The 26,392-nt window shown below is 43.9% G+C and overlaps 1 protein-coding gene and 1 non-coding gene across 2 annotated transcripts; both read right to left on the bottom strand.

Moving 5' to 3' along the window:
* Positions 1-1,317: 1,317 nt before the first annotated feature.
* Positions 1,318-1,389, bottom strand: trnaq-cug (transfer RNA glutamine (anticodon CUG)). Its single transcript has one exon. It is a non-coding gene; the product is annotated as a tRNA-Gln (tRNA).
* Positions 1,390-7,279: 5,890 nt separating this feature from the next.
* rbx1 (ring-box 1, E3 ubiquitin protein ligase) lies at positions 7,280-16,673 on the bottom strand. The gene is made up of 5 exons (XM_073033820.1): positions 16,525-16,673; positions 11,503-11,581; positions 9,680-9,750; positions 8,742-8,827; positions 7,280-7,651 (listed from the first exon to the last, which is right to left on the bottom strand). Exons 1-5 carry the CDS (start codon positions 16,597-16,599, stop codon positions 7,639-7,641), a joined length of 324 nt encoding a protein of 107 aa, XP_072889921.1. The 5' UTR covers positions 16,600-16,673; the 3' UTR covers positions 7,280-7,638.
* Positions 16,674-26,392: the final 9,719 nt, after the last annotated feature.

Raw genomic sequence — 26,392 nt, forward strand, 5'->3', positions numbered from 1 at the left:
GCGTGTCCAATCCCTTAATAATCTTATATGTTTCAATCAGATCCCCTCTCATCCTTCTAAATTCCAGTGTATACAAGCCCAGTCGCTCCAATCTTTCAACATATGACAGTCCCGCCATTCCGGAAATTAACCTTGTGAACCTAGGCTGCACTCCCTCAATAGCAAGAATGTCCTTCCTCAAATTTGGAGACCAAAACTGCACACAATACTCCAGGTGGGGTCTCACCAGGGCCCTGTACAGCTGCAAAAGGACGTCTTTACTCCTATACTCAATTCCTCTTGTTATAAAGGCCAGCATGCCATTAGCTTTCTTCACTGCCTGCTGTACCTGCATGCTTGCTTTCATTGACTGATGTACAAGAACACCTAAATCTCATTGTACTTCCCCTTTTCCTAACGACTCCATTTAGATCGGTATCTAAATAAATATATTATAATATATAAATAAATAATATCTATATAAATGTATCTGCCTTCCTGTTCCTGCCACCGAAGTGGATAACCTCACGTTTATCCACATTAAACTGCATCTGCCATACATTCGCCCAATCACCTAGCCTGTTCAAGTCACCCTGCCTTCTCATAACATCTTCCTGACATTTCACACTGCCACCCAGCTTTGTGTCATTGGCAAATTTGCTAATGTTACTTATCATCTGTGATGAACTAGTCATGGAAGAGCATGACTCTCCGTGGAGGACTAGTGGACTAGACTAGACTAGAGTAGACTAGATGTCGACAAGCAGAAGTCAGATCCCTGGCGTTTTCACACAAAAGGGTGGTGGGTTAGTTATAGTCACAACTTTAAGATACATTTAGACAGACATATGGATAGGAATGGTACGAGTTAAAACTCAGGAAACTGGATTAGATCAAGTAGACAGACATCTTGGTTCTTCGGTGTCTCGGCCCACAACCTCGACTGTTTTCCATGGATCCCGCCCGACATGCTGAGTTCTTCCAGTATTCTGTGTGTTTTGCTTTGGATTTCTAGCGTCTGCAGACTTTCTCGTGTTTGCGGTAGACACCGTGGTTTGTTGGCATGGACGAGTTAGGCCGAAAGACCTGTTTCCGTGCTGTGCAGCTCTGAATCGGGTCACTTTAACTCTTGTTTTTGTTTCCTGTCTGATCTCCTCCTGAGATATTTCAGCAGTTAGTGTTTGTTAACTACGAATAGTTAATTGTTCGTTTGTAATCTGTCTTTAAAGAGCTGAAATTAATACATAAAGTTAGCAAACGATCACTAAGGACAGCAGAATTAAATAAAATAATTTAATTTGTGAGATTGGATGCAGTTCTCTGGGACTAAAAAATAGCAGGTTCCACCGAGATTTGAACTCGGATCGCTGGATTCAGAGTCCAGAGTGCTAACCATTACACCATGGAACCACACATTACGCTAGAAGCCGCTCTACTTCAAACTATAGACGGCTGTCAGTATGACTAAGCTGTAATTTCCGGCAATTAGACACGCATGATCGCCGGCGATTCTGTAGATGCTAAAATACCCGGAGTTTGAGAAATGATCAGATCTGACGATAGGAAATGGACGAAGGGGCCCTGAGGAGGAGAATGGGGGGGCTGGAAGTGGTACGGTGCCGAGGTGCGGGATCCCAGCACCGAAAGCCCGAGGCTTCCAGCTCGACGTCCGGCCTAGGGATCACACTCGCAATGTGGCAAACCCGGAACACCCGCGGAGAAGGGGCGTCGCAAAGCGCTGGCACAGGGAGGATGCGGAGCGTGAGGACATGAAGCTACAGACGCAGATGCGCCCTTTCACCGGGATTTAGAGGAGGGTTGTCTGAGCTCAACCCATGTTACAGGGCGCTCCAACGGGCGCAACAAAGCTTTTGCCATTTTTGTTTGTGGTTCAGAATAGTCACCGTCAGCGCATGTCCGGTCTGGTAGGTGACTCTGCGACAAGAGACTTCGTGTTTTTGAATGCAGTTAGCGACAAACCCTCTGCGGCTAGAGAATTCAAAAGGTTCATCCCTTCCCGATGAAGAAATCTCCGACCTCTTAATTTGAAAGTGTGATTTGTCACCATCGGGAGGTCCCGGAGTGGGCAGACAGCAGCTTTCAACGGGATTGAGCGGTGTATCGGCACACGGAGCAAAGGCCCGCGTTCACCGTCCCAGCCAGCAGCACATCTCTGGGGTGCTTGCCCAGTACCAGTCCCTTACTGAACTCAAGAGTACGAACAAGAAGGTCCGGGTCTCCCTGCAGAAGTGATTTCCTTTAGAAGTACATTTGGGGTGGGGAGAGGGTCATGCTTGTGAGTGTTCAGGTTGGAAGCACAAACTCGCTGTAATTCAGTGTACCAGTGGGTACTCAGTGTGGCTTCCTCAACTGACATCTTCACCACCTCTTTTCCAACCTACCTTTGCACCATCAGGAAATTTAACATCAAATCGTGAGCACCTTCATGCAACTCACTGTTTGAAGTAGTAAAAAGTTTAAGTCCCATCGGGCAGCGATTCCTATGACCCACCCTGAGAAAGAATCGTTTTTGTGTAGTACAGTACTCATTAGCCGGTCAAACTACTTTCCCTGCCAATAAGTTACCCCCTACACATGATGGAGTACTGATGAAGGATCTCGGCTAAAAGCCTCGACTCTTTACTCTTTTTTCCACAGACGCTGAGTTCCTCCAGCATTTTATGCGTGTTGCATTTGCAGAATCTCTCGTGTTTATAAAACTCCTCCTGGGCACGTTGGTACATCATTGGGTCTTTAAAGTTCAAAGTACGTATTGCATATATTGTCACCACATACTACCCCGAGGTTCATCGTCTATCGGGCATTCACAGTGCAACAAAGCAATAAAATAGAATCAGTGAAAAACGACACACAAAGACTGATTAGCAACAATGAACAAAAAGACAAACTGCAAAAAAAAACAAATAATAAAAGCAGCAATAAATAAGTTAATAAATAATACTGAGAACATGAGTTGTGGAGTCCTTGAAAGTCTCCATATATAGATTGTGGAGCCGGTTCAGTGTTGAGGTGAGTGAAGTTATCCACACTGGTTCAGGATCCTGATGGTTGAAGGGTAATGCTGTTCCTGAACCAGGTCATGTTGTATCTAACACTCCTGGATCTCCCCCTTACAAGCAGCAGCAAGAATTGATGGTGGTATGGTGGGGGTCTTTGACAGTGGAGGCTGCTTTCTTGTGACAGTCCTCCTTGTAGATGTGCTCAATGGTGGGAGGGGCTTCTGGTCTGGTCTGTAGTCACTACTTTTTTGTTGGCTTTCCCGTTCCTAGGCATGGGTGTCCCACTACCAGCCAGTCAGTGTGCATCTTGTCAGTTTTGGATGATATGCCAGATCTGCACAGACTTCTAAGCAGAGGCACTGCTGTGATTTTTTGTAATGGCACTCCTATGAAATAATATGACAAGAAGATATAGGAGCAGAATTGGGCCATTTGGCCCATTGAATCTGCTCCACCATTTCATCATGGCTAATCCATTTCCCTCCCAGCCCCAATCTACTGCCTTCTCTCTGTAACCCTTCATGCTCTGACTAATCAAAATCTATCAGCCTTTGCCCTAAATATACCCAATGATATGGCCTGCACAGCCGCTTTTGGCAATGAATTCCTCAGATTTTCCACTTGCTGGCTAAAGAAATTCCTCCTCATCTCCGTTCAAAATGGACATCCCTCTATTCTGACGCTGTGCCCTCTGGTCCTAGATTCCCCCACCTGATGAAACATTCTCTTCACATCCACTCTATCAAGGCCTTTCAACATGTGATGGGTTTCAATGTGATTAACCTCATCCCCATCCCATTCTTTTGAATATCAGTGATTAATCAATCTGTCCTCATATGGTAACCCTTTCATACTCGTGGAACTCCTCCGAATCCTCTCTACTGTCAGCACATCCTTTCTTAGGTAATTGGCCCCAAAGTGCTCACCATACTCCGTGAGCCCTTACCAGTGCCTTATAAAGCCTCTTTGCTTTTATATCCTAGTCCTCTCAAAATGAATGCTGACCTTGCATTTGCCTTCCTCTCCACTGACTCAACCTGCAAATGAACCTTTAGGGAATCCTGCATGAGGGCACCCAAGTGCATTTGCACCTTGGATTTTTGAATTTCTTCTTTCATTTCTTCTACCAAAGTGCATGACCATACACTTCCCAACACTGTATTCCATCTGCTACTTCTTTGCCCAGTCTCCTAAACTGCCCAAGTCCTTCTGCAGACTCCCTGCTTCTTCAACACTATCTGCCCCTCCACCTATCTTCATACCATAAAAAGAAGTGGTTCTAACACAGACCTCCAGTCACCAGCAGCCAATCTGAAAAGGATCCCTTAATTCCCACTATTTGCTTTCGGGTTATCAGCCACTGCTCTATCTATGCTAGAATCTTTCCTGTAATACCATGGCTATCTTGTTAAGCAGCCTCAAGTGTGATGTCTTGTCAAAGGCCTTCTGAAGATCCAGGTACACAAAATCCACCGATTCTTCTTTGTTTATCCTGCTTGTTATTTCTTCAAAGAATTCCAACAGATTTGTCAGGCAAGATTTTCCCTTAAGGAAATCATGCTGACTTTGACATGTTACCATGTGCCCCCAAGGATCCTGAAACCACATCCTTAACAATCAAGTCCAACATCATCTTAACCACTGAGGTCAGACTAACTGGCCTATAATTTCCTTTCTTCTGCCTCAGTCTTTTTTACCAAACTACCTGCATATTGAAATCCTCCATGACCTTTTGACATGCCTTTTCTATCTCCTGTTGTAACACTTGCAATTTTTCAGTCCTCTGGAACCATGCCAGAATCTATTGATTCCTGAAATATTACTAATGCCTCCACAATCTATTTTAGCCACCTCTTTCAGAACCCTGGGGTATAGATCATCTGAAGCAGCTGATTAATCTACCTTCAGGCCTTTCAGTTTCCCAAGCACCTTTTCCATAATAATGGCAATTTCACTCACTTCTGCCCCAACACTCCCAAAATTCTGGCATATTGCTAGTGTCTTCCACAGTAAAGACTGATGCAAAAATAATTATTCAATTCATCCGCCATTACTACCTCTCTAGCAGTCTGATATCTACTCTTGCCTGTACTTTACTCTTTATACATCTGAAGAAACTTCTCCCATCCTCTTTAATATTATTGGCTAGCTTACCATCACATTCCATCTTTTCCCACGTTATGACTTTAGTTCTCAGTTGGCTTTTAAAAGCTTCCCCAGTGCTCTAACTTCCCTCTAATTTTTCTTCTAGTACATGCTCTCTCGGTCTTTGACTTCCCTTATCAGCCACAGTTGTCTCTTCCTCCCCTTGGAGTACTACTACTTCTTTGGGATTTATCTATCCTGCACCTTCCCAATTGCTCCCAGAAATTCCAGCCTTTGTTGCTCTGCTGTCATTCCGGCTAGAGTCCCTTTCCAATCAACTTTGGCCTGTTCCTCTCTCATGCCACTGTAATCCCATTTACTCTACTGCAATACCAGTACAGCTGACTTTATCGTCTCCCTCTCAAACTGCAGGATGAACTCTATCATAGTATGATCACTGTTCCCTTAGGGTTCCTTTACCTTAAGCTCTCTAATCAATTCCATTTCATTGCACAACACCCAATCTAAAGATAGCCAATCCCCTGGTAGGGTCAACCACAAGCTGCTCTACAAAGCCACCTTTTGGATATTCTCCAAATTCTCCCTTTTGGGAACATGATTTTCCTTATCTACCCGTATATCCAAATCCCCCATCCCCCTATCTCCTGCTGTAATTTGTAGCCAACATCATTGCTGCTGTTCAGAAGCCTGTATATAACTCCCTATCAGGGTGTTTTTAACCTTGCAGTTTCTTACTTTACCCACAAGGATTTTACACCTTCCGATCCTATGTCACCTCTTTTTTGTTAAACCAACAGAGCCACCACCCCATCTACCTTCCTGCCTGTCCTTTCAACACTATGTGTATCCTTGGATGTTAGCCTCTCAGCTATAATCTTCCCTCAGCCACAACTCAGTGATGCCCACAATGCCATACCAACCAATCTCTAACTGTGCTACAAGTTCATCTACCTTATTCCATACTGCATGATTTCAAATATAACACCTTCAATCCTGTATTCATCACCCTTTTTGATTTTGTCACCTTGTCCCACTGACTGCAATTTTGCCCTATCATCAGCCTGTCCTTGCTGGCAGGGACAGAGCAAGGAAAAGCACCAGGGATTTAGTTACTTACCCTCTCCACCTCCAGTCCTTAAACACCTCTGGTTTTCTTCTCCTGTAGTCAATAAGCAGCTCTTAGGTTTTGCTGACGAGTTTGTTGTGGCACCATTCAACTGGACTTTCAATGTCCCTCCTATATGCTGATTCATCACTTTTATCCACAGCACTCGATACTTCCAAGAACTTCAATGAAGTTATGGAACCTGATTCTCTAGGTGCTCTGCAAACAAGTCTTTAATAACAGCTTCTAACATTTTTGCTGTAACCTATGTTAAGCTATTGGACTGTAGCACACAATTCTAGTTTCCTTACACTTTTGAATGAACCAATTGCATTTTTCGCCAATCATATGGAATTACCTCAAACCATGGAAATATTGTAAATTAAAAGTACTCCAACTCTCTATCATTCCTTTTTAAGACCACATCAGGGCCCACAGATGTTGTTCCATACTGTAGCCCTCACAATTGTCATCTTCCCAATTTACAACTACATCTGGGTTGATAGGTGTAACCTGTGGTGAAGAACAATGTAAAATCCTTGTTAATTTCACCTGCCCATGTCTTTATTTCTGTAACTAATTCCCCAGACCCACTCTCTCCAGGACCAATAATTACTTCACGATTTTTTAAAATATTTTGGCAACTTAATATCAATTTTTATATTTCTGGCTGGCTTTCACATATTGATTTTTCCTTCCTTGCAAAATCGTTTGCTGGTTCTGGATTTTGTGGAATTAATGATTTTTGCTCAGAGGTGATGTAGCGGTTAGCATATAACTTTACAGCACTAGCTGTAAGATCGGGATTCAATTCCCACCGCTGTCCGTAAGGAGTTTGTGCGTTCATCGTCACTGCATGGGTTTCCTTTAGGTGCTCTGACTCACCCACATTTCAAAGACATATCGTCAGGGTTAGTAAGTTGTAGGCAAGTTATGCTGACACCAGAAGTGTGGCTGATTTGACTTGACATAAAAATGATGCATTTCACTGTATGTTTCGATGTACATGTGACAAATAAAACTACTCTTAAATCTTCAAAACTTAAAAAAGATAACAATGACGATTAAATATTTTGCCAACCTTAATTTATTAAATATAATACTTAGGTGAAGAGCCACAGAAAACCCTCACACATTCTGCTATTTTTATTAGCACAGAAAAGCAGTCTGTGTGAGAGCACCTTTGGCTCTCCACCTGCAGAGTCAGTGTACAGTTTCACGATATTCAGCTATTTTATAACAAAAAGTCTGCAACCAGCAAATTTAAAGAGCATTTCTTTAAAAAAAACATTTATGATAAAGTCCTTGTCTTCGGAATACACAGCTGTCAGACCGCTCAGGTGAGCTGAGATGGGTGGGAAGCTAACAGGGCAGGTCTGTCAGCAGAGAAACAGCTGAGAGCAGCTAAACAACGTGTTGCTGTTACATTTAGTGGCCATACCTGAGGAAACAAGACAAATTTAGACAGTTTAACACATCTTTAGGCATCCACTAGAGATAAAACACACAAGATGTTTTGGTGGATCAGTTATTTGTGGTAGAACAGCTCAAAACAGTGAGGCAACAAAGGCCAGTGAAAAGACAACAGTTTAACTTCTGTTTGTAAGTCGGAAATGGTAACTGCCAATGCACGTATTTATTATCATTCCAAACAGCAAAGGAAGAGTCACACAAGCAGGACTGAGCATGGAAGGCAGATTTCCTTTCCTGAAGGACAGTAACTTCACAAATCACAACTGCCATGACAATTTAAAAAAACATTACAAATTTATTTGATTGCTTGAATTTAAATTCTCCAGATGCCACGGTGGGTTTTTAAACTTGTGTCCCTTGATCAAATCAAACACTTCTGGTTACTAGTCCAGTAATTTAACCACTATGCCACTAAAGGCTTCTTGAGATCAGAAGATGTTAAAACTATAGATTAGTATCTAGTACCCAAAATATCAACTTTACAATCCAAAACTGGACAGCAGAGTGGTGCAGTTAGTCTCCCGGCCACCTCCAGCTTCAGTGACCTCTGGTGCTATCTGTGTGCAGTTTACATGTTCTCCTGTGCTCTGAAAATTCCCCCAGGTACTCCAGTAACCCCTCAATAGCTGGTAGGTTAATTAGGCACAATGAAAGCAATCCCCACCCCTCCAGTGTTTGTTGCGTAGTAGAAGCTGAGGGAGTTGGTGGAAATGTGGGCAGAATAAAATGGATTAGTGTTTGGTTAACATGTACATGCTGATCATGGGTGGATGGAAAAGCTATTTCCATACTGTAAATGAACAGCATGGAATTCCTACATGTTTTACCTGGAGTCCAATCCAAACAGCAACAACTACAGCCCATCCCAATCACCAAAACATTAGTAATAAATACATTCTTTCTGTTGATCCTTGGACAATGTTCTCTCTATCTATTTTTTTTTTTTTAAAGAGCTCAGAGCAGGAATTTTTTTTAAACAAGCCCTGAAAATTGTCCAGCACTTCAAATGTCACATACACACACACACACACACACACACACACACACGGAAAACTTACTTCTGGAACTCCCACTCCCTGTTATCCAGTGGGCAAACCTGTCTGGTCTTCAGCCAACGCGAAATGCAGTGAAAGTGGAATGCATGCTGTAAAAGGAGGCAGAACGAGTGCAGGGATTGAAGTAGTCACCAGTAGAAATGCAAATGCAGCATCTTTCATGAACAGGATAGTTATTAAGTCCTCAGGTTTTCCAAGTGAAGCTGGTAGTGTCCCAGGACTGCTAACCTTAGATAAATAGTATTAGTCAACTACTTACAAGCATTTCCTCAATGTAATTTTAGACTACCAGATCCAAAGCACATTAAAAATGTGAGGTTAAAGGAATCAGAGATTCCTATGAGGCCCAGTCTTCACTTTGCAACTTTGCACACAAATGCGCAACCGCCAATTTGCTTGTGGAACAACTACTTTCAAGAGATGGCAATTCTTCCTTGAAAGAACACTTGAGCTGTGTACTCTGAGGACTCGATGTTGAATATTTCACCTCAGCCATTAATCCACTTTCACGGTTCAGAACAATGTAAATCAGATAAACATGGATAAAGATTCCACAATCAGCAGCATTTATCTTTAGTGAGGGTGCTTGAGAATAAGCAACCTGGAGAACCAATCTGGATGATGCCATTGGATTCTCTATAAATCATTCCCAACAAATGAAAGGGCCCAAATTCATCATCTCGATAAAGAGGCAGCATCTCTAATAGAGCCACAACCCCGCAGTACTGCTCTGAAAATGTTGGAAGAACTCAGCAAGTTAGGCAGCATCTATAGAGGGGAATAAGCAGCTGACGCTTTAGGCTGAGAGGGAAGGGGGCAGAAGCCAGAATAAGAAGTTGGGGACAGGGGAAGGCATTAGCCTAGATTATGTACCATTCAAACAATACTATAGTTCCAGCCCCAGGACTTTACTTATGTTGATACCAATCCTAGATACTTACATTACACACTCCCCAAGCGACAGTGCATTCTTCTGAAGTTGCTGAAGCCTGGTTTGCTTGACATTCTATACCTACAGATCAAAGTGAAACCCAAAAACATATTACCAAACTTTCAAAAAAACCTAGCTGGCAAAATTATGTTGAAGTAAGACAAACTGTAAATGGAGCTCGACTCTATGCACACTTGGTTCAGTCCAGTCATCCACCCTGCTCAGTCTTTACCACTGATTCAGGGCAAACAGTCCAGCTGTTGCCAGAAGTTTCATTTTCTAAATCTGGGCTAGATCTGCCCCATCAGTACAATGAAATATTAGCAGATACCACTATCAACAACACCAAGAGCAGGGTGCATACTTTTGTGGGGCAATAGCACTTCTGGAATAGTTGATAGTGATGACCTAACCTGCAAATAAGGGCATAAACCAACTGCTTAAAGTATTTTTTTTACCTATTGGATTTTATATCAATACATGTAAAACATTCCCAGGCTAACAACAGCAAAAGGGAAGCTGGGTGCAGAACTCTATGTCCATGGATACCATAAATCATTCAAAAACATCCCTGGACCCTCTTGGTTAATGTAAGGCTTCATGGCATAAAAAAAATGTTGGGAACCCCTGATTTAAACAATGAATTAACTTGGGCATTAAAATTTATCTCATAAATTGTATTTTCAGTCATTTGTAGGTCCATTTATTTGTACTTAATAGCCTATGCTTTATCAGCAGCTGTCATTACTGGAAATGGCAGGTTTAGAGAGTTTTGATCCGATTGATATGTATGTGGATTAACATTGCTCTAGCTTCAGCATTTTGCTTCCCTAGTTTAGCAGAAACAGCACTCCACCACACCTTCAGAGTCCATAATTTTTCCCCCAAGGCACACTATTTTATTTATTTAAAACATATATGTCAAACTCAAGGCCCGCAGGCCAAATCCGGCCCGCGGTGGAATTATCTTTGGCCCGCGAGATAATATCTAATTACTATTAAAGCTGGCCCCAGTAATCGAAGCGCCTATGGCGTATGATATGACTAATGCCGAGTTTATTCAGGTACCAGGTTTTCAGGGTTTTTAGTGTTTATTCGGCAGTCTTCTTCATAAGAAATGGAATTTGTAAAGTGAAACACTTTGTAGTTATAGCAGAGACTGAGACACATGAGAGCAGGCTGAAAAAACGGAGGCAACGAAAGCTGCGTTCGCACGCGTCCGAATGATTCGGCTCGCATGAAGCTGCATTTTGCTCAATCCGGCCTGTGACCTAAAATGAGTTTGACACCCCTGATTTAAAATCACTTGTTATTTATTACATTCCACTGAACATTTCTGGTGTTTCTGAAAATCAGTCATGAATAGATTATATAATGCACACTTGCAAGGATGCAGGCATCTGTGAACGCTTAGTTAGTGAGAACAAGAACAATTCAGGATTTTTCCCTCCTCTTACAACCAGTTGCCAATTATGTTCACAGGATTGGCAGAGTATTGCCAAGTTTAGTGAAGACATAACTGGGAAAATATAATTTGCATCTCTGTGGTACTTTGTTTTCTCCAACAACAGAATTCAGCCACATCAGCTGGAACAGGGCTGTAAGGTTTCTTGGATATACTTGATCTGATGTCGAGACATCATGGGATCTGGTAACTGAGATTCTCAGGACCATCTCATCAAACCCAAACAGCCTTGCACTCCGAATTCTGGAGGGAGGTGCAGCTTGTGGTACAGGAGTTGGTAATGGAGAAGTTGGCCGAAAGATCTGATTCTGAAAGTATTACCAGGTCAAATTTTGTTACGGTTTACTGTCAGCACGTTAGATACTCACACAGATCCATAATGTGGTTTCGGCAGATAGCACAGTTATCTACCACAATGTCCCAGGCCCACAGAGCTACTGCATTCCACTGGAAACAAAAACATACCGTTAACCAAATGCTTGAATAATCCATTCACATTAAAGATCTACAAATGATCCCTGGTGAAGATAACCTTGGATGAGAGAGATTACTTGGCCTAACAGAAATGAATGATGAGGGATTAGCTACAGTTGGAACAACATCAGTCTGTTAGATGATATTGATTAAGAGCAGAACATGGGTGGGGAAGTAGTTGCAACAGCCAATTCAAGTATAAAGTAGAAAAGTCTATCAATTCCACAGCAAGGACAAAGTCAGATGATGCTAAGGAGGTGGAAACTGTTTTGAGGATGGTGTGTATGTTGCTAATTGCTCATCCTGGGATAAGCTATACCAGGTTGCTTACAACTGAAATTCAAAGGAAATATCAAAAAATATATACCGGTATGTATGTCACATTATACAACCCCAAAATTCATTTTCTTATGTGATGAAAGAAAGCACAACAGTGCCTCTTTCACCTCAGATGGCTGAAGAAGTTCAGCATGAGTCTCCAAGTCCTCAGGATCTTCTACAGGGGCACCGTTGAAAGCATTCTGACAGGTTGTGTCACCACCTGGTACGGGAACTGTACTACCCTCAATCGCAGGGCACTGTAGAGAGCGGTGTGGACAGCCCAGCACATCTGTAGATTTGAACTTTCCTCTATTCACGACATTTACAGCAGCAGGTGCATAGAAAAGGCCCGGAGGATCATCAGGGACTCCAGCCACCCCAACCACAAACCATTTCAGCTGCTATCGTCTGGCAAACGGTACTGCAGCATTAAGGCCAGGACCTACAGGCTCCAGGACAGCTTCTTTATTGATACACATTGATCTGATTGCAGATGTGACTGCATCTACATCTTAGTGTTTGGGCAATATGGTCCCACACTTCCACTCTTTATTGCTTGCACACTGCAATGGGGAGACAACAAAATACAAACTCAATAAATCCATAGATTAATAATCATAACAGGATCAATAAAAAACCTCCAAGTTCTGTCTCAGACATTACGTGCACAGGTCAGTGAATCAGATATAGTTGAAGGTAACAGATTCCGGCTTTCCAATTTTTCTAACAAATGAGCAGTCTGATCATCTTGAGACAGTGAAGAGGGTCGAGAGAAATGGTGGAGGTGACTGGCACGTCAGTTAACATCAGCAAGTTGACATTTTATTTACATGTGATGCTACTAATCGACAGGAGTAACAAGCCCAAAGACAGAAACAGTAGAGAATGATGGGAGAAACCCAGTACGATCAAGCTTTTACATTTGTCCCAGTATCTCTAACTTTGGCTTAGGTCTATTTTGAGAGATTATGTTTTACAGAGTCATGGAGCACAGAAATAGGCAGTTCAGCCCATCAAATCTGTGCTAGCCATCAAACACCTATTCACATTAATCCAGCACGAATTCCATTTTATTCTTCCCACTTCCCAATCAACTAGCCCCTCCACCTACACAGTGGAGGGAATTTATGTCTCCAAGGGGAATCCAGAGCACGCAGAGGACAAACGCACTGCAAACTTTACAGATAGCACTAGAGGTAGGATTGAAGCCAAACTCCCCCTGGAAGCCAAGGAGCCGGGAGGCAGCAGCTCTGCAATCATCGCTGTATTCTTCCCGTTTCAGAGCAGAGTTTAATTTTATAGGCTTGCTGATTATTACTCTGTACCGGCTGGACACACCAGATAGATCAAAACCGCTAGGTTTTATTTTAACATTATTGTTTTGATCAAGAACATGTCACAAGGCAAGTGCAACAATCAGTAAATCACACTGATGGCACGCAATCCACTCCAATCCAACTTTGTCTTCTATGCAGAACACTACAAATGCTCCTATTAAAACATCTAATTTCTCTGGAAATCAAGGAACTTGTTGGGGTTTGTGCAGGAGAATAGTTAGGCGAAAGATCAGCCTTGTTCTGATCATTGCAGCAGGCACTAGGAGGAGCACATAGCCTACTTCTGAATCCTTCCTCAGATATCACTGTCCACGGCTGCATTGGGGAACTTAACCAAGTATTCCACTCAGTCTCACCATCTCAAACATTCAATCCTCAGACAGTTTCTCATCCACGAGATAAAACGACAATACGTACTCCAAAATATTTTTAGCTTAACAGAACTTGAGGCAAGACCGTTTCTACAATCATCTGTAACAGTCTCTGAAAATTTATTTTACTAAAGAGATGCAGGAAATTGTCTCCATTTAAAATTCAGTGATGTGGATAAAATTGGGCAGCAGTGGGGACAGACATTAGCACATTAAATATTTAATACACATCACTCACACAAGGGTAAAGTCCACCACCAAACCATTCCTGCCCACTCTGCCACTGCATGTGAACAAGAGTGATGTACATTGATCTCAATTCTTCTTCGATGCCAATTCCCTGCAACTCTGAATTTTTTTCATATATTCTCCTTAAATATATCTAATGATCTGGTCTCCACGACCCTCAGGAGCAGAGATTAATTCGGGCAATACAAGAATATATTGCTGGTTTCTAGCTATAAGACACAAGAGTAGAAATAAACCATTCACCCCATTGCGCCTGCTCCAACATTCGATCATGGTTGGACAGATGGGTTGTATTCTCTGGAGTGGTAGAGGCTGAGGAGATCTGATGGAGGTTTATAAGATTATGAGAGGCACAGATAGAGTAGACAGACAGCATCTTTTTCCCAGGGTTGAAATATCCAACCACAGGGCATGCATTAAACGTGAGAGGGGAAAGATCAAAGGAGATGTGAGGAGCAAGTTTTTTTTTAAAACGCAAGAGAGAAATGGGTGTCTGGGGTGGTGGTAGAGGCTGATACATGAGGAACTTTGAGGAGACATTTAGATAGGTACACAAATGTGAGAAAAATGGAAGATACAGATGTGTAGGCAGAAGACATCAATTTAGTTGATCATTTAATTACTAACAAGGCAAAGATTCCATAACGTGTTCCTATCTTCCTTGAAAAAAATCCACCACTATTTTTCCACATTATGTTAGTGATATGGATGATGGAACTGATGGCTCAGGGGCCAAGTTAGCAGATGATACAAAGGTAGGTGGAGGGGCAAGTAGTGTTGAGGAAGCAGAGAGTCTGCAGAAGGACTTCAACAATTTAGAAGAATGGGCAAAGAAGTGACAGAGGGAATACAGGAAAGTGTATGGTCTTGAACTTTGGAAGAAGGAATAAAGACAGTCTATTTTCTAAATGGGAGTGAATTCAGAAATTGGAGGTGCAAAAGGACTTGGGAACCCTAGTACGGGATTCTCTAAAGATTAACATGCAGGTTAAGTGGACAGTAAGTAAGGTAAATGCAGTGCTAGCATCTATTTCAGGAGGACTAAAATATAAAAGCAAGGAAGCAATGGTAAGGTGTTATAAGCCATTAGCCACACCAGATTTGGAGTATTGTGAGCAGTTTTGGACCCCATATCTAATAACAGATGTGCTGGCATTGTGGAGGATCCAGGAGGCTTACGAGAATGATCCCAGAGGAGAGAGAGTTAACATGTGAGCCTTTACTTGTTGTTTTGAATAATGTTTGGGGGTTGGGGGGAGAATGGAAATCTTGTTAAAACCAACCAAAATTGAAATGCCTAGATAAGAGTGGGCATCAGAGAATGTTTCCAACAGCGGGAGAGTCTAGGACTACAGGACATAGCCTCAAATTACAAGGCCATCACTTTAGAAAGAAGATGAGGAGGAATTTCTCTGGCATCAATTTAGGATGCTGAATCTGTGGAACTCATTGCCGCAGACCGCTGTGAAGTCCAAGTCGAGGTTGATATATTCTTGATTAGTAAGGGCATCAAAGGTTATAGGGAGAGGGCAGGAGAATGGGGTTGGGAGGGAAAATTAATCAGCTATGATTGAATAGTAGAGCAGACTCAATGGGCTGAATGGCATAATTTTGTTCATGCTTCTTACGGTCCAAAATATTTGCAACATCCCCATGATTTACTGATCCACGATGGCATGAACTAGTAAAGAAACATTCAGAAATGCACTGAGAACTCAACTCCATGCATTACAAACACACAGGCGCTCTGCAACACCTATCATACTATCCAAATATCTGCCGTACTGGGCAATTCCTGCTCTATCGCTAGATGAATGAAAGGATCCAAGTCTCCTGTCACTCTACAGTTCCACACATTCAATCACAGAGCATTTCAGCACAGAGTCAGGTCAATTGGCCCATCTATTCCATGCCAGCCTGCTCTTCCGACTAGTCCCATCTACACCCCGACCACAGCCCTCTCATCCAAATTTCTCTTAAATGTTACAGTTGAACCCGCATCTACCAGTTTTATTGGCAGCTTGCTCCACACTCGCGACACAGCAAGTTCCTTCTTAGACATTTCTCCTTTCACCCATAAGGAATGGCATATTGTTCTGATCTCATCCAACCTGGGGGGGGTGGTAACATGTATTCTGCCTCTCATAATTTAGCACATCTCACAGGGGTTCCCAACCTGGGGTCCAGAGACCCCTTCGATGGTCCGTGACATTAAAAAGATTGAGAACCCCTCTCCCCTCAGCCTGTCAGGCCGCTTCCAGCCGAGGGATGGTTCGGGGCTTACGGGACATAAACCTGCGCTTGACCTACTAACGCACGAAGTTAGCAGCCTCAAACCTTAAGAGAGTCTGTCACTACCTCGCAAACTTGTCCTAAAGCAGCACCAAATTGCCGAGGCCTCCCCGGGCCCGTCAGCACCCAGGCCGCGCTCTCATCCTGACCTCCCGCCCCCATCTACTATTGGCTGACGGCTGCGCCTCCGTGACAAAATCTCCACTTCAACTGGTCGGTTGCAGTTGTCAATCAAACCGTTAAGGGCTGAATTTTACAATGACTCTAAATAGCCCCGTTTTCTCCCGCACACTTTCGTCGCCAGAAGTGGAACTGCGTCCACCGAGTAATGGGGCCAGCCAGGTACCTTTTTAACCTCGAAGCGCTTCTTGCCGCCGCTGTTGGTCGTACTCGGTGCATCCACATCCATCGCTGTCGCCATTTTGTCCGCCTCAGCCGATTTAGGGACACCGCCAAGTCAATCAGCGACAAGCATTTGGCGCATGCGTGTTTGTGGCGTGCGTGGTGAGGGGGTGGGGCAGCAGATGCGCCACCTGCTGGGGGAGTTTAGCCCCCTCGCCAAAACTGCCCGTCACTTTACCGGTTCAGATTAAAAGTTTGCCTTGATTATAGTCAGCAAATACTGGAGATCATGTAAGAAACAGAAAGCGATTGAAATACGTAGCAAACCAGGCAGAAGAGAGAAAGTCAAAATCAGAGTCGAGTTTATTGTCGTGAACAAAACGCCAAGGAAGCAGTGGGAGTGACAGATACTTCAGGAAAGTTAGGAAATTAGTGTCGCGGTAGTATTGCAAGTGCACAGATATAAATATTAGAAGAGAAGTAGAAAGAATAAGAAATAAGTTACCTCAACATCACTTCCCCGCTTATAGGTTGCCTCATAGAGCTGAGAATACCACAGAACACTACAGCACAGTACAGGCCCTTCAGCCCTCCATGTTGTGCCGACCCATATAATCCTTAAAAAAAGTACTAAACCCACACTACCCCATAACCCTCTATTTTTCTTTCATCCATGTGCCTGTGCAAGAGGCTCTTAAATACCCCTAATGTTTTAGCCTCCACCACCATCCCTGGCAAGTCATTCCAGGCACTCATAACCCTCTGTGTAAAAAAACTTACCCCTGAAGTCTCCCCTAAACTTTCCTCCCTTAATTTTGTACATATGCCCTCTGATGTTTGCAATAATTTTTTTTTCTTCGGAAAGAGAATAAGAATGACCTCTCTGGAGCAGCACAGTTGTCTTAGTCTATTACTAAAGGTCAGCCAAGGTGGCATGCAGAGGGTGAGAAACATTGTCCAGAATTGCCAGGATTTTCCGTAGGGTCCTTTGTTCTGCCACAGCCTCTAGTGTGTCCAGTTTGACTCCTTTCTAATCAGTTTATTGAGCCTGTTGGCATCACCCATGTTGATGTCATTGCCCCAGCACACCACCGCATAGAAGATTGTACTGGCTGATAACAACTGTCTGGTAGAACATGTGAAGGAGAGGCCTGCATACTCAGTCTCCTCAGGAAGTAGAGATGACTCTGGCCCTTCTTGTACACAGCCTCCACTCAAGACTGTCTAGCTTTACAGTATAATCAAAACAAGCTTCCAGACAGTCTCTTCATAATAGCAGGAGACTTCAATTATGTTAACCTGCAGGGTATTTTACCCAAATTCAAGAGCAGAGCTTAGGATGATGGTGCCTAACGGCAACTCCTTTGCTTGCATCTTTGGAAATAGCTCTATTTCCATCTTTAATATCTCCTTTTCTTTCCTTTTCGGGGTTCTTTTGAAGACCCTGACCTGGAGTTACAAGCTGACTTTGGTTCTTTGTGGGAATGGGGCCCGCTCTCAGGGCCTCACGGCCGCTGTATTTTAGTACGCCAAGGACGCAGAGTGCCTTCAGGGTTCCGGGATTTCGTGGCTCTGGGGACGGGTGGACTCACGGTCAGTGCCTCTGCAGGAATCTGGTGTGCCGTGGGAGTACACGGAAGGTCGAAAGCAGTGAGCTGGCTGCGGGCTGCGTGCCCAGAGACCCGAGATCTTTGGGCACAGAGCTCGGAAAAAGCGATGCAACAGACTTTTAACACCATAAATCGACGTGTTGTTTTGTTAAGTCTCCCCTCTCGCTGTGAAATGGAGACATCTCTTTCTCCCCTTATTAGGGGGAGAGAGAGCCTGTGGTATGTCGAATTACCGGGTGAACGAGTCGTCTTTGGGGTTCTGCAAGTCTGTGTCTTTATTGATGCTTTGCTGCACGCTTGAGTGCTCAGTGGGGGGGGGGGTCGTTGCTTTTTTTCTGGTGGGGGAGGGGGGTCATCGCTTTGCTGCTGCTTATGTGTGGGAGGGAGGAGTTGGGGGGCAGCTTTGGGGTTCTAACATTTAACTGTCATTCATTCTTTGGGGCACTCCTCTGTTTTCGTGGATGTTTGAGAAGAAAAAGAATTTCAGGATGTCATTAAATTGAACTTATTGAATTCCTCCGTGGCCTCTTGGGGAACATACAGGCGCGGTACTTACAAACACATCCCACACCCAGATCTTGGCCTCTCTGACCACATCTCCACAACGTTACTCCCAACGCTGCTGAAAATGGACAAACCAAACACGAGGACCATCACTGCATGGCCTAATGAGGCCAGCTTTATGCCTCAGGACTGTTTTGAACAGATTAGCTGGCAGATGTTCAAGGACGCTGCCAAAAAGTGGAGAAGATGCAGACCGTGTGAGTGTGCCCGATATGTCGCTGGTTATATCGGGAAGTGTGTAGATGACTTTGGTACCTCAAGAATGGGCCTTTGAGGTCCCAACCAGAAGCCTTGGCTGAATGCAGAGATGCTCTTCCCACTAAAAGCCTGTGATGCTGCTTTAAGCTCTCAGAGCAGCCAAGAGATATCTCATCTTAGGCATCAAGAGGGCAAAGATCGTCCATGCACAAAGAATTCAGGAACATCTGTCTGATAACGATCCCTGTTGCATTTGGCTGGGCATCAAGGCCATTACTGACTGTGCCAGGAAAAGCAGCATCGACTGTACCAGTAACCCTTGTGGTCTAAACAATTTTTGTGCACGCTTCAAGGCATGCGACACAATGCCAGCCATCCCAGGTGAGCAGCTACTGTCTGTAACAGCAGCGGGCCTGAGAAGAAACCTGCAGAGAGTCAAACAACCTAAGGTGGATGGGTCTGACAACATCCCAGGCAGAGTATTCACAGAATGTGCACACCAGCTCAATAACGTCTTCACAGACAGCTTCAAATTTCAGCCATCCAGGCTGCTGTCCCCACATGCTTCAAATCAGTCACCATCCTCCTTGTACCAAAGAGCTCTCCAACTTCAGAACTAAATGACTACTGCCCAGTCGCACTGACACCAATCACCATGAAATGTCTCGAATGGCTGGTAATGACACATATCAAAAACTCCATTCCTGCCAGATTGGACACTCACCAATATGCTTACCGACAGAACTGCTCTATGAAAGATTCCACAGCATCTGTCATGCGCCTGGACCTGACACACAGTGAAAACAAGGGCACTTATATCAGAATGCTGTTTCTGGATTTCAGTTGGGCATTTACCACTATTGTCCCACAGACCGTGCTGAACGAACTCCTACTCCTCGGTCTAACTACACCTCAGTGCAATTGGGTGTTGAGCAGACCTCAGATTGTCAGGATGCACAACCACTCCTCCCTCCCCATCTTCCTCTACACTGGTGCCCCCCCCCCCTCCCAGGGCTGCGTGCTGAGACCACTGCTGTACTCTCTGCTCACACAAGACTGCACGGGCAAACACCCGAGCAATCACATTGTCAGGTTCGCCAATGACATGTCAGTCATGGGGCTCATCACCAACAATGATGAGACGGCTTACAAAGAGGAGACGGAAGAGCTTGGGGCCTGGTGCCAGACAAATAGCCTCTTTCTCCTTGTCAACAAGACAAAGGAGATGGTTAACTTCACGAGAGCTCACACCACCCACACCCCTCTCCTTCACAGTGGCAGCACAGCAGGGGAAACTGCCAGCAGTTTCAAACTCTTGGGAGTGCAGGTCACACACAACCCCTCATGGTCCCAGAACACATTCTACACAGTCAGGAAAGCTCACCAGTGCCTGAGCAGGCTGAAGAGAGCTGGACTTTGTACATCAATGCTCACATCCTACAGGGGTGTGTAGAGAGCATCCTAACACGTTGCTTTGGGGCGTGGTACTGGACGGCAAGGCTCTGCGGTGGGTAGTCAAAACCGGCATCATCCTACCCGCTGTCAAGGACATGTATACAGAACGGCGCTGAGAAAAGGGCCAGTAACATGGGCTGCTTGTCTGGCTTCCATCAGGGAAAAGGCAGACAGAAAAACAGGTGTTTTTCCCAAGCAGTAAGGCTGATCAACACCTCCAGCCACTAACCCTCCAAGTCCCCACCCACCACAATGTTATTATTTCCTATCTGCCACCTAAAGTGCAGGCACTCCTGTGCAATTTATATAAGCTATCGCATACATTTATTTTTTTAATTAGTATTATTCTGTTCTTTACCTTTATTGTGTCTTTTTTTTGTGCTGCATCGGATCTGGAATAACAACTATTTTGTTCTCCTTTACACCCGTGTACTAGAAATGACAGACCAAAGACAACTTGGTGCCGTACTGTAGAGTCAGAAATGCCAACCCTGAACCACACCTGGGGGCACAATAATGGCCAGAGCTGAAAGACCTTCATTACTGGCATAATGGGCAGTAACTAACAGGGGATGCCAATAAACCATTTTGTCCTGATGAAGGGTCTCAGTCCGAAACATCGACTATGCTCTTTTCCATAGATGCTGCCTGGCCTGCTGAGTTCCTCCAGCACTTTGTGTGTGTTGCTCGGATTTCCAGCATCTGCAGATTTTCTCCGGTTTGTGATTGGATCTTGAAGCATGTGTATGCAGAAGTATAATGACATAGCGTGCAGCAGCATCAAATATTTTAAATAACTTTTATCATTAATGTAGAATTCGAGTCTCTTCATTGGTCATTAAGTTAAAATTAAAATATAATTAAGTCACATTTAAGATGCTGTAACTTAAATTAACTTGGAACTAATTGGGAGATGATCTGTGAAGAGAATAGGGGACTGCACAGATCACCTGTGAGAAACAGCCAAGATCCTTTGTCAGGCTGCCCGATCAAGGATGGTAGACCTGAAATGTTAACTCTGTTTCTCTCTCCCTAAATGCTCCCCAACCTGCTGTACTTTGGTTTTATTGTAGTAATTTGTGTCAGCTCGTTTTCACACTTCTCCCAGAATAGAGGGCAGTCATTTGGCTCACTTAGGGAAGAACCATTAACCCTTCCTCCAGCCCCACTTATTTCCCTGTATATTATTTGCCTTCACTTCCCATCCTAATTCTCCTTCCATCCTCTACATTAGGGGTCAACCATTTAACTTATTAATCAGTGCATCTTTGGTGGGAAAAAACTGGAATACCGAGGGGGGATGAGTAAACTCCGCACAGATGGCATTGAAGATTACAATTAAGCCCATATCACTGGCTCAGAGACGACTGCACAACCTGCCATACGACTGTTTACTTTATTACCTGCCAAGAAATGGTTAAAGAATAACAAAGGCACTTAGATCAGACTACAATTTATTGACTACAGCCCTGCCTTAAATTCCAAATTCATCTTCATACTCCTACGTACAAGACTCTGCAACTCATCCCCCCTCTTCCCACACACACACATAGATCCTTGGCTTCTTGAGCCACAGTCGTAAGACATAGCAGCAGAATGAGGCCGTTCAGCCCATCGAGTCTGCTCCACCGTTCCATCATGACTGATCCCGGATCCCACTCAATTCCATACACCTGCCCAAGCTTTGCACCCTGGCCCCAGAGGAATGCTGTTTTGTTTGGCTGAATTATTGTTTAAAAGAAATCGAGGTGACCAGAAGTCAAGGCTTAATGGCGGGCGCCGTGAGTCTGCGAATGTCTGTGAACCAGTGGGGGAAAGACATAGACCCACTGAGCCTGCAGGCTGAGGAAGGTGGGGGTTAGAGGACTGTGTGGGCGGGTGGGGGGGAACGGGGCTTGTTTTGCTGTTGTTGCCCTGCCGCTTGGTTTGTTCTGTTCTGTGTCGCTCTGCCGAGCACGGATTGGCACTAACACTTGCAAGCCGCCCCCAGCATGCCCCTAGGCATTGACGCAAACGACGCACTCCACTGTATATTTCAATGTAAATGTGATATAAATAAATCTGAATTGGATCCTGAACCTTGGCTAAAATGGTAAATGTATCTCCGGGTTAACTTTCATAAGTTAAGTGCATGTTAAAATAAACGTACCCTTAAATTTTAACTCTTCAAAGGACTTGAGACCCGTCATGCTTTATTAATCATTTTGAAAGTTGCCAGTGAAACAGCTTTCACCATTCATTAAATTCCTGATAATGACCAGTCACTGTCTGAAACAATTATTTATTTATTTATCTATCTATTTAGACAGGCAGTCAGACTAGGGGTTCCAACCTTTTTTTATGCCATGGGCCCCTACCATTAACCGAGGGGTCTGTGGACTCCAGGCTGGGAACTCCTGGTTTAGGGTAAGTAACAACTCCTCCTCCCTGATTGTTCAGAACGCAAGTGCATCGCAAAGCTGTGTCCTCAGGCCTTTAACATTTGTGACTGTGTGGCCAGATTCTGCTCTAACTCCACTTTCAAGTTTGCAGATGACATCACCGTAGGAGGCTGAATCTCAAGCAATGAGATCAGGCAGAGAGCTCGATGCCACAGAGGATAACAACCTCTCTCCCTCAGCGTCAGTGAAACAAAAGCTCTGGTCGCTGTCTCCATGAAGCAGGGCAGAGTATATGCCCCTGTCTGTATTGAACAATGCTGAGGTGGAGATGGTTGGGAGCTTCAAGTTCCTAGGTACAGACGTCACCAATAATTTGTCCTAACCCAGCTATTTTGAAACCATGGCCAAGAAAGTGTCTAGTTTCTCGGCAGTTGACGGTAATTCAGCATGCTCCCATTCACTCTCGCTAATGTTTACAGATGTACCATAGAATGCATCATAGCTTGGAATGACAACTATTCTACCCAACCACAAGAAACTGGAAAGAGTTATGAACAAGCCTAGCCTATCCCAAAAACCAATCTCCCTTCCAAAGACTGTGTCTATATTTCCTGATCTTGCAGTAAGGCAGCCAACATAATGAAATACCCCTCCTGTTGCTCTCGTTCTCCCTTTCCCCACTTCCATCATGTAGAAGGCATAAAAACTTGAAAGTATGTCACCTGGCTCAATGTCAGCTTCTACACAGTGTTATAAGACTCTTGGACAGACCATTTATATAATAAAAATGAACTCTTAATCTCTGTTTACTTGGCTCTTGTACTGTACTTTCTCTGTGACAGTATATTCTGCAATTTTTCAATGACCGCAGTGTACTAATGTTTGGGAGTGATTGGTCTGAATGGCATGCAGATGAAAGTTTTTCACAGTATCTCAGTACACACTCAGTGGCCACTTTATTAGGTACACCTGCACGCCTGCTCGTTGATGCAAATATCTAATCAGCCAATCATGTGGCAGCAACTCAATGCATAAAAGCATGCAGACATGGTCAAGAGGTTCAGTTGTTGTTCAGACCAAACATCAGAATGGGGAAGTAAGTGAGTTCTGTGGGCGAAACACCTTGTTAATGGGAGAGGTCAGAGAATGGCCAAACTGGTTCACGCTGACAGCAAGATGGCAGGAGCTCAAATAGCTACACAGTGGTGTTCAGAGTAGCACATCGAACCTTGAAGAGCATAGGCTACAGCAGCAGAGTTCCATGAATGCACACTCAGTAGGCATCTTTACTGGGCACAATAAGTACTGAGTGTGTGCCACACTGATACCAATTACCGAAGGCTTTAACGAGGTTGAGAAAGGTTACATACACTGGTTGCTACTGTTCCCTTCATTGCTCTTGGAGTTGTCATAATGAAGATCATGTACATTGTAGCAGTAGTTAGGCAGAATCAACACAGTGATTTGGGATTAGCTGTTAAAACAGATGGCAGATGAGGAGGACCCTGGTAATAACTTTCCCCATGGCGGATATAAAGAAGACTTCTCTCTAGTTATGTAGTCATTTGCCATCTTTCTTAAAGTTGGAATTAATTATGGCACCTCTGAGATCCCCTACCGTATCCTGGAAATCACAATAGCTGCAGATGCTGTAAATCTGAAACAAAAACAGAAGATGCTGGAAACACTCAACAAGCCAGGCAGCATCTGTGGAAAGCAAAACAGCCAATGTTTCAGATCTGTGACCTGATAGATCACTATCCTCACGGATGTGGACAATGAGATTGTGTATTCACAGCTGAAACTCTTCACTGCCAAGCTCCTGAGAATTTATTACCTTTTTTGTTGGGCTATGGGCTTTTCAATTTCTTGCTGATTGGGAACGATGGCAAGTCTGGACCTAGGAGTTGTTATAGGATTTCCTTGGTCTCTTTCTTGGTCAGCTGCCCTTAAATTGTTTGCCTTCATGAACTCATGTAAACCTCAATCCTGACCAGTGGATCTACAACAGAGTTGATCTTTGGAACTGATGGAAGACCACTCAATCTATGAGGACTTCACTCCAGAACCAAGGTCATCTCAGTAGTTGAGCTGTAGTGTACACTCAGACACTGAGCTTCAAATCATTGTTGTCTTGGTTTTCCACTCAACGTCCACAAATGTGCCCCTGGTGTATGGCATTGTCTCCAACATGGTGTGATCCTGAAAAACATTGACTCTTTCCCATACTGTACATCAGGAAACTTCTGTGAAAGGAAATGATGAAATCCATCCTCACCTTTGAAATGTCAGCAAGTGAGGAAAACTATATTTGAAGATCATGACCTCAGATGTTAGATACAATTTTTTTGGTTTATTTATCAATGTACACCAAAACATACAGTGAAATGTGTATGTTTGATGCTTGTAAATCTCAGTTAGGGGAGGCATGGTAGTGCTCCCCTTATAGCGTAACGCCTTACGGTACCGGTGACCCGGGTTCATTTCCGCCACTGTCTGTAGGGAGTTTGGACGTTGTCCTTGTGACCATGTGGGTTTCTTCTGAGTGCTCCAGTTTAGTTCCATGATCCAAAGACATACGGGTTGGTAGGTTAATTGGTCATTGTAAGTTGACCCATGATTAGGCTAGGGTTTCTGGGCAGCACTGCTAGACAGGCCGAAGGGCTTATTCTGCACTAGATCCTAATACGTAAATAAATAAGGTCTTCAGGTACGCCTGACTCCAGAAACAAACTATCTTTTTTGGTGTTCAGTTATGGGATGAGGTTACCAGGTGAATGGAGAATAAGATTCAAGAATATACAAAATGCCTCCTTGAAGAACTGCAATATCTCCTGAGAACAGCCAGCCCACGGCTGCACAGAGAAGCATTCAGCGTGGTATCAGGAACTGCTTGTCCATCCATCCAGACCACAGAGTAGTCATGCAAGAAGTGTAGATGGAACACACTACCTCACAAACTGTGGAAAAGTCTACATCTTCGTCTTCATTAGACAATGTTAAAAGCAAAAACTGGAGACAAAGGAAATCAACCTTAATCCCATTGATTACAACCGATATAAACGATGTATGTACTGGGTATGGTATTGATTATAGCCGATATAAACTATGTATGTACTGGGCTGGAAGCCCGAGAGTTTATTCATCATATACGCTGGGAAAGCACTAGATCCTTTTTCAAGAATATATGTTTTCCCATTGCTGAGGTATGTAAAATTAGAGTGCAGAGGATCTGGAACTCATTGCCTGAAGGGATGGCAGAGGCAGGTACTTTCATAACATTTAAGCAATACCTAAATAAGCATTTGAAGTGCCAAAGCACAGAAGCTATTGACCAAGTGTGGGTAAATGGACGGACACTTGAAAACCAGCATGGGCACAGTGGCTGAAAAATTTGTTTCTATGTTGTATGACTGAATGTCAGACTACAATGAGCCGTCCCCAAGAGAACTTAAGATGTGCAAAGGTGTACTGACTGGAGTAGGTGGTGGGTGCACTACAGCCAGGAGAATTAGCCCCATCTCTCCAGTATTGCTGAAGATGTAGATTCCTCCATCTTCCCAGCTACATATGGAGGAAGAGTCAAGGAATGCAGAAGGGAGCAGATTTACTTTAAAATGGACTTACCCTCCATTATGCAGAAAGAAAAATAATCGAAAATGTA

This window comes from Hemitrygon akajei, chromosome 31, assembly GCF_048418815.1.
Source record: "Hemitrygon akajei chromosome 31, sHemAka1.3, whole genome shotgun sequence".
Lineage (NCBI taxonomy): Eukaryota > Metazoa > Chordata > Chondrichthyes > Myliobatiformes > Dasyatidae > Hemitrygon > Hemitrygon akajei.

Coding starts and splice junctions, on each gene's coding strand:
- rbx1 (XM_073033820.1), bottom strand. CDS start 16,599: ATGGCGACAGCGATGGATGTGGATGCACCGAGTACGACCAACAGCGGC. Junction 11,582..16,524: donor AGCGCTTCGAGGTTAAAAAG/GTACCTGGCTGG, acceptor TTTTGTTTCCAG/TGGAATGCAGTAGCTCTGTG. Junction 8,828..9,679: donor TCGCTTGGGGAGTGTGTAAT/GTAAGTATCTAG, acceptor CTCCTTTTACAG/CATGCATTCCACTTTCACTG.